The sequence below is a fragment of the Geospiza fortis genome, unplaced genomic scaffold (assembly GCF_000277835.1).
Source record: "Geospiza fortis unplaced genomic scaffold, GeoFor_1.0 scaffold101, whole genome shotgun sequence".
NCBI classification, from domain to species: Eukaryota; Metazoa; Chordata; class Aves; order Passeriformes; family Thraupidae; genus Geospiza; species Geospiza fortis.
The window spans coordinates 1,639,744-1,648,758 of record NW_005054388.1 but is presented as its reverse complement, the minus strand read 5'-3'; the positions used below and the strand labels follow the sequence as shown (position 1 = coordinate 1,648,758).

The 9,015-nt window shown below is 52.6% G+C and overlaps 1 protein-coding gene across 1 annotated transcript in view; it reads right to left on the bottom strand.

Annotated features, from left to right (window-relative positions):
* Positions 1–207: 207 nt before the first annotated feature.
* GPC1 (glypican 1) overlaps positions 208–9,015 on the bottom strand; it is a 101,366-nt gene continuing 92,558 nt past the window's right edge. The window contains exons 5-8 of the mRNA XM_014308864.2: positions 7,923–8,042; positions 7,352–7,485; positions 6,053–6,228; positions 208–4,178 (exon numbers count right to left, since the gene is read on the bottom strand). Of these exons, the coding sequence (XP_014164339.1) occupies positions 3,958–4,178; positions 6,053–6,228; positions 7,352–7,485; positions 7,923–8,042 (651 nt within the window). The 3' untranslated portion in view covers positions 208–3,957. The remainder of the gene's footprint in view (positions 4,179–6,052; positions 6,229–7,351; positions 7,486–7,922; positions 8,043–9,015) is intronic.

The window sequence follows — 9,015 nt, the reverse complement described above, 5'->3', positions numbered from 1 at the left end:
GCAGCTGCGCCTCTGAATGGTGCAGGAATGCAGGAAAATCCCTGCTGCCAACACTGCCATCAGCCCATTATACACCCGTGCCTGAAACACGGTTTCATTCCTCAGGGCTCCTGACCTGGCCTTTATCTGTGCCTTAACAAGTGAAAAAGAAAGAAAAAGCCAGACTTGGCTTAAATGGAGAAGAAAAAATTGCCCTGTAAATACAGATTTGTCTCCAGCCTTTTTATTTATACAAGGATTCAAAGAACATATTTCAACTTTAGATAAACAGTGCAAGAGAGTTACAAGTACCTTGGTAACAGAAAGAAATAGATAACTGTCCAGCTATGCTGATAAGTGAAATAATTCTTACTCCTGCAGATAGAAATGCATCTGTTTAAAGCAAAGGTGGACTTTAGATATTCTGCTATACCTTAGCCCCTACCAAGCCCACCAGAAAACAACAGGCAGCTTGTCGTCTGTAAATGAGAAGTAGCTGTGCTCTCAAAGCCTTTTGAGACCCTCACCATTGTTTAAAACATACACATTATGGCACAAAGAGCAGGCTGAAAGACAGAGACACTTGGAAATCCACCATTTATGGTTCTCCCCTTCCCAGGGATTGGGCCTTTGTATATATTTTTCCTACACCACTACCCCCTCCATACACCTGCCAAGTGTGAGGCCTTTTCACACCAGAACACGATGGATCACCATCTCAACAGCATGGAAGCAGATGTTTCTCCCCAGCCAGCCCAGTTCCTCAGAGATCCCCTCATGCAGCCAGCCCAGAGCAGCCACGGGGAGGTGTCACAGTGTTTTCCAGCAGGCAGGAGCCCAGGAAATGTCATTTATGAGCACTGAAAGGCCCCAGGTTCTGCATCAGCCCAACCACAGGCTTGGGACTTGTCTGGACCTGGGTTCATCTCAGCTTGTTCAGCCACACCAGTGGTAGTTTAGTCAGCAGTAATTTCAGTTTCCTTTAGTTTGGAGTTGATATCCGGGGGGCTTTCTCCTGGGGAAGGTGGCACAGCCAAAAAACCCCAGGGCACTTAATGGCAGCAGCTGGGGAAACAACTTCAGGGCAAGGGAGAACAGAAAAACTGAGTAACCAGGGAGCAACAAAAAGCAGCAGTGTAGGCTGACCAGGGGCAGATGTAAAAATGAACCCCAGAGGACACAGGGCCAGCACTGAGCACTGCTGGGCACAGAGGGGCCGAGCCCCTGCACTGCCCCCAGCTCAGGCTGCTCTCCTGGCTCACCTGGCCTGGCTCCTGGACGGGGGCAGCTGCCACCCTCAGGGGCAGGAGGGATGTGGCTCAACCCAGCCCAGAGGTGAAGGCTTCAGGAAGGGTTTCCCCTGCATGACAGATTTTACTGTTTCTTCGAGGCTTTGCCTTATTAATTTGCACTATCAGTTTTTTATCTTTTAACAGAACCACTAGTTGGGGCTATTAAATTGTTAAAATACTAACTGGATAATCAGTAAATTCCTGGCTTCACATTTAAGATGTGGAGGGGGCCATAAGAAGCTTTTGAGGATAACAGGCAGACAGCAAAAAGTAATTGCACAGAAATGGAAGTGACTTTCAAGCTCCCATTCTGCACAGCAAACCACTGACCTCAGCATCCATGTGTTAAAACCCCAACCCAGCTGTGTTTTGATGAGGATACAATGTTTTAATTTTTCCTCCCTCCCCCAGCTTTTTTTTTTCCCTTTGGATGTAAAGCTTCTGCAGAATTGGTTGTGGGGGTTGTTGTAACTGAAGGTTATATTTGTATTTGCAATTCTGATTTAAAAAGTTAAAAAGAAAAGTTAGGAACTCTTTAGAGCAGTAAAAATCATGTGAATTTGTCATATGTCTAGGAGTAAATAAACCTAGACAAAACCACTGCTTACATTTATCCTCTCCAGGGCTCTGATGGGTGTAGTGGCACTGTCTGTCCTTCAGCCATTGTCCAGCACCGTGTTCATTTCTGACACCCAACCAGATCAGGTCAGGTGATTTTTGCCTTTCAGGAAGGTGAGGCCAAGGCAGAAAGGATGCACAGTCAGTGACATTAATCACTGTGACTTGGAGAGGCTGGTCAAAGCTGGCCTAAAATCTCTGCTTAGTCTGAGGCACCCTCAGTGCCACCACTGTGCCCCAGGGAGGGCAGGAAATGAATGGGCTTTCAGCATTACCTTGCTCATGTCCTCATCTTTCCTTAAATTGCACACTTCAGAAAACTGCATGTTAAATTTTTTTCCCCTTTCTTAGAAAACAGCCAAACCCCAAACCCATAATGTTTGCTCAGCCCAAAGGCACATCTCCTCTGGCAAGACAGAGCAGAAATGCTCAAATGCTGCGCAAAAGCAAGAGACAGCCCAGCTCTGCCCTCCCTCTCACCCCAGTACAAACCTGTGTGAAGCTCAAACCCAGCCTGTGTGCTGCTGGCCCAGGCAGTCACAGGGATTGTGCTGTACCCAGCATCTGCTACACCTCTGGCTCCAGCCCAGCCTTGCTGCTCATCAGGCACAGAAGCCTCTGGAAGCCCCAAACACACAACCCTAACAAGCACAGACACTCCTACAGCTACATGAGGACATTTATAACTTCACTCACCACCCCCAGTCTCAAACCTGGCCCAGAGCCCACCCCACTGAGCAATTTGGGGTTAGGGCAGCTGCCCACATCACCCAAAGGCTGGTGAGTGGTGAGACAGGGCAGCAAAGGATGAGCCTGGCCCTGCCCTGAGCCCAAACAGAGCTGCCAGGGGTGTATGAGCTGCTGGCTCAGCCTGTGCCTGCAGGGTTAGGGAAGGTGAACTGGATGATGGGAAAGGAACAGGGAAAGTGGGAATCCATTAAAAACCTACAGTACAACTGAAACAAACACCAAAGATAAAAAGAAATCCCAAACAAAATGTTTCCTTTTCTCACATTCCCCCTGAGCCAGTGCCCTGGGTAGGGCCCATGGTGGTCCCCACCAGCCCCTCTCTGCCCTAAGGCAGCTGCTTAAGGGGCACAAGCAGTCCCAAAGCTCCAGTTAGTAAAATGTCCCTGGTCTCTCTTATTACCAAGAAAAAACCTGGATTCCTGTCTATGGCTGGGGCCAGAGAAGGAGGAGGCAGCACAACTGTCACACAGAGAATCCCACTGTGCACATTTGCATCTCTCTGTTACCTACAATGGTACTGCACTGCAGGTACAAATTGGACCATTGTTACTTGGGTAAAAAATGGCTTTCCAACTAGCATGCAAAGAAAAAGTACCCCAAACCCCAACCCCTACCACTCACTCCCAGTCACGTAGATGTAGGAAACCTACATTTCAAATTGTCCTCAGCTACGAGCTCTAGTCAAGAAACCCACTTGTGACCTTTCCAAAGAAAAGCGAGTTCTGCATTTTTGGGTCCAACAGCCACTGCCAAACTCGTTCAGTTCAACCCACCAAACCTGCTCACGCTCCTATAAACCCACTGGAGGTGAAGGGCCATCTCTGCCCAGCTAGGAAGCACAGAGGAAGAACCCAGAGAGCCCCTGATGCAGCACGGGGGCCGTGCCGAGGATCCCGGCGCTGCCCGCGGCACTGGAGGGACAGGGGCAGGGCAATTGCATAATTGCATATTCCACTGAGGCAGCAGCACAGCTGCCCTGGAGGGCTCGGCCCAGTGCCCCGGGAGCCCTCTGCAAAGGCTGGTTCCAGCCCCAAGAGCCAGTCTGTGGCCATAACAAAAGTAAAACAATGAGGTATGGAGAGAAGGGCCCAGCACTGGGGAAAGACCTAGAAAGAAGAAAACAGCTCGAGCACTGCCAGAAATAGCAAACAACTGAAACCTTCTGAAAACCTTTTTCTCCTCCTTTTTTTTTCCTTTTTTTTTTTTTTTGCCAAGGTGAATTAAATATGTCCTTTGGTTGGTTGGTTGTTGGTTGGTTGGTTGGTTTTGGCAAAGTGAAGCCCTCAGCCGCAGTCTGTGTCCTGGCTGTGCCAGTGAGTTACCGCCACAAGTGCTGCGGGGCGATGACAGCCACCGAGACGAGGAGGAGGAGGGAGGCAGAAGGCAAAGATCTGCTGCTGGCCCCACTGACACCGTGTCCAGACTGCTTAGGAATTGCGTGTGTTTCTGGCTGCCTGGTGCTGGGGCTCTTAGAAAGTCTTTTGCCACAGACGTCATCAGGACAGCTGTCCCCGCTCCCGGAGCCGCTCATGTCGTCACCTGTGCGGAGACAGCGTGGGGTGAGCACACACTGCACACACAGCACACACACTGCACACACACCGCGCACACAGCACACACACTGCACACACACCGCGCACACAGCACACACACTGCACACACACCGCGCACACAGCACACACACTGCACACACACCGCGCACACAGCACACACACTGCACACACACCGCGCACACAGCACACACACTGCACACACACCGCGCACACAGCACACACACTGCACACACACCGCGCACACAGCACACACACTGCACACACACCGCGCACACAGCACACACACTGCACACACACCGCGCACACAGCACACACACTGCACACACACCGCGCACACAGCACACACACTGCACACACACCGCGCACACAGCACACACACTGCACACACACCGCGCACACAGCACACACACTGCACACACACCGCGCACACAGCACACACACTGCACACACACCGCGCACACAGCACACACACTGCACACACACCGCGCACACAGCACACACACTGCACACACACCGCGCACACAGCACACACACTGCACACACACCGCGCACACAGCACACACACTGCACACACACCGCGCACACAGCACACACACTGCACACACACCGCGCACACAGCACACACACTGCACACACACCGCGCACACAGCACACACACTGCACACACACCGCGCACACAGCACACACACTGCACACACACCGCGCACACAGCACACACACTGCACACACACCGCGCACACAGCACACACACTGCACACACACCGCGCACACAGCACACACACTGCACACACACCGCGCACACAGCACACACACTGCACACACACCGCGCACACAGCACACACACTGCACACACACCGCGCACACAGCACACACACTGCACACACACCGCGCACACAGCACACACACTGCACACACACCGCGCACACAGCACACACACTGCACACACACCGCGCACACAGCACACACACTGCACACACACCGCGCACACAGCACACACACTGCACACACACCGCGCACACAGCACACACACTGCACACACACCGCGCACACAGCACACACACTGCACACACACCGCGCACACAGCACACACACTGCACACACACCGCGCACACAGCACACACACTGCACACACACCGCGCACACAGCACACACACTGCACACACACCGCGCACACAGCACACACACTGCACACACACCGCGCACACAGCACACACACTGCACACACACCGCGCACACAGCACACACACTGCACACACACCGCGCACACAGCACACACACTGCACACACACCGCGCACACAGCACACACACTGCACACACACTGCTTTTCTTATGGCAGAGACAGACATGGGGTGAGCATACACTGCACACACTGGTTTTCTTATGGCAGAGACAGTGTGGGGTGAGCACACACTGCTTTCCTTATGGTGGGCACGGCCCTCCCCTTGCTGCAACCCTGGGGAGCTCTGGCCAGCAGCCCTACCCTGGCCACCCCCTCCTCTCTGCATCCCCCAAGGTAGGATACAAGCCCACATCTGACCTCCTGCTGGCTTCAGTCACCTGTTGCTGCAGCAGCTGGAAACTCTGGAGCAGACAGGAGCAATGGCCCTGTCAGCAGGGCTGGGACTGGAGACAGCCCTGCAGGCTTCAGTAAAGCACTGGGAGCAGCTCAGCCTCCAGCCACCCCACAAGTTGTCTGCACTCAAGCAGCCCCTCAGCAGCCCCCAGCCAAAAGCCAGGCTGCCACAGCCCCTCCCTGCCCCTAGGCCCAGCAGCAGTGTCTGCAGGGACACCTGTGCAGGCTGCAGGAGTGCTTGGCCCCCCTGACCCCCCTTGAACCTCTGTGGTTGTGCTGCACTCACTGGTGTCCTGGAAATCCACATCGTTGCCGATGTTGGCGTTGCCCAGGCGGTTTGTCATGATCTTGAGCTGCATGATTTGCTGGCGGATGGTCATGTCTGGCTTGGTGATGTCCACCTCCACCTCTGGGTTGTTAATCTGGTTAGCCAGGCCATCCCCCATCACCTCGGGCAGGTAACTGGGAAGGAAGGCAGAAGGTTTAGATGTCTCCCCCCAGCTCAGCTCTTCCTACAGACACCAGGGATAAGCCAGGCTCTGTGAACCCCAGAGAGGCTGCAGGCAGTGCCACTTCTGGAACAGGCCCTGCAGCTGGTGTTTGCTGGACAGCCCAGCTCTCTGGATGGCTGAGCCATGCTGCCATGGCCAGACCCCAGCAGAGGGGTCTCAGCTTGCAGGAGGTGGCTGGGCAGGGCAGCACCCCTGTCCCAGCATGGGGAGGGATTTCCTGCAGGAAAGGCACAGGGCTTGCTCTCAGGCTGGTACCAATGGGCCCACAGTGACATATGGAACATCTCTGTCCATATGGGAGGCTGAGGAGCATTTAAATCCCTGCTTGGTTAAACCCTGTGGAGACTGACCCCCTGGGACCACTGAATGGCCCCAGCCCAGTTTGACCAGACTGGCTCCCAGGGAAGCTTAATTAGCTGGGAGCTGTCAACCAGAGCTGCACTGCTGCCTTCCACAGTGCCCTGGTCCTCCTGCTCCTGCAGATCTGGGACACTGCTGGCAACAGTGTGAAATATGGAAGAACTGAAGGTGTTGACTTCAGGCTGGCAAAGCCAAGCCCAAGAGGACTGCAGAGAGAAGAGGAGAAAGGTGCATGTCCAGCAGCTGCCAATCTCCCCTCAGCCATCCTTTAACCTTGGCTGGGTTGGAACTGTTTCTGCAGCTGTTGGATGTCACCCAGGTGTCCTCCCTCAGAGGGAGCAGCATTTCAGAGCAGGTATGGATAGAGGGATGTGTATGCAATTCTCTGCAGCAGCTCTGGAGCTTGGGTGGTAAATCCAGCCCTGCTGCCTTCTGAGTGCATGTGGAATTGCAGAACTGCTTCCTTGGTAGAAAACTGCACAGTTACTTCCTGGTGAGTGCATTTCAGTGCTTAACCCTCAACACACAGCAAAATGACAGCAGGCTTGCCATTCCCAGGTACGGGATTTTCAGAAATGCAGCCTTTCTATGGACAGGCACAGACTGCTCACTCTGAACAAGCAGGGCTGGCTGTGGTGATGATGTGTAAGTGCCTTTTCAAACCCTTCCTCTAGCCCAGGTTGGTGCTCCTGGCACTGTGAGCCACTCCATACCTGCCCTTGGTCATCCCATTCCAACATTTGTCATCCGACACCGAGCTGGCCATTACTTTTTTGCTGCACAGGCTGCTGGGCAGGGTGATCCAGTACGTCTTGAGAGCTGTCAGATTCCCTTTGGCATCTAAAACCTGTAAGCAAAGGGGATGCTCAGGTCCACAAGAGCTCTGGGGTGCCCCAGGGCAGAGGAAAGTATAGGGATTCTGCATATTTTTTGTTTTACCATCACAAAATCTGTTTTTATGCAAAATAGGATGTATCATCAACCTTCCCCTAAAGACCAATCATCAACCCAAGTGCCCAAGGCTAAAGGTTACATGCCAAGCACCGCTCCAGTACCACAAGACCAACCAGGAGAAGACCATCAGACCAGGAGCCTCTTCAGGTAAGTCTGGCACCAAATCCCTGGGAAATTGGTTATCAGCAAATTGGTTATCTATTGGTTATTAGACCCAACCCTGCAAAGGCAAGAAGAGCAGGTGTGCTGGGTTACAGCAGCCCCTGATGATCTGATCTCCAGCACCCCAGCACGGTGTGACCTGGCCTGCAGGACCAGGCTCAAACCCACCAGCATCTCCAGGGCCTGGGCAGAGGACTTGGCTTCCAATGTCACCTTCCCCCGTCTCTTCTTGTCCTCACTACTGGAGCCTTTTGTGTTGATTTTGGGATTTCCACAGCCTTGGAATACCTGAAAAACAAACCAAACTCTCTATCCCATGTTCTGATGCCATTCCTTTAATTATTTAATACTACACAGCTATGGGTTTTTTTCCTTCTTAAGTATATTTATCCTTCCTATTGCCAAGATTCTCAGAGATTCTGGCTTAGTTTCTAGTGCCAGATGTGTTTTCAGCACATTGTAACTGGTTTTGGTTACCACTATCAAGCAAAATATTCAGCAGTAACACATGTTTTTGGATGAGCTGCCAATATTGATATTAAATTATTTATAGCAATTTTATCGGTTCTTCTTATGACTGGAAAATAAAATCCTGGGAAGAAAAAGATGGGAGTTGCTCACACTCATTGCATCAGTGGTATGGGCTTCAAGACTACAGAGCATGGGAGCTTCACTGATGGACAACAGACTGATGTGGGACTATCCCCATGACTCCTACAATCAACATCCCCTCTTGGGAAATCAGTGTGCCTCCAACAGGGCACTGCCAGGACAGCAGATGTGCCACAGTCTGTCAGGTTGGATGTTTCAGGGACAAATGAGGCAGCAGAGCTGATTTATCTGTTCTCTTCAGGTACCTCCTATCATGCTAACTACCTGCCTGGGTGGGCTTTGTAGCCAGAGGGCAGCAGAAGCACTTGGAAGGTCCAAACCCTCATACCTGGCCTCTAGGGTGACATGAAGGTGTCCTGGAAACTCCTGCTTCTCCCAGCCTCTGCATCAGCAGTCCAGGCAGCTGCACATCACCAGGGCTGGGCAGCTGAGCCTCACTGGTGGCAGGAGAGCTCACAGGGCCAGGCTGGACAAAGCACCAGAGCTCAGGAGGGACCTGTCACTGTCAGTCTGAGTCAGGATGTGCCAGCCTTTACAAAGGAAGCCACCTGATTTGAAAAGAGGGCTCCAACCTTGTTGTGGTGCCAGAGTGCTGTCAGAAGCTGTTGATAAACTTGCCTGGTGTCCCCTTGAAGCAGAGGAGGCAGGG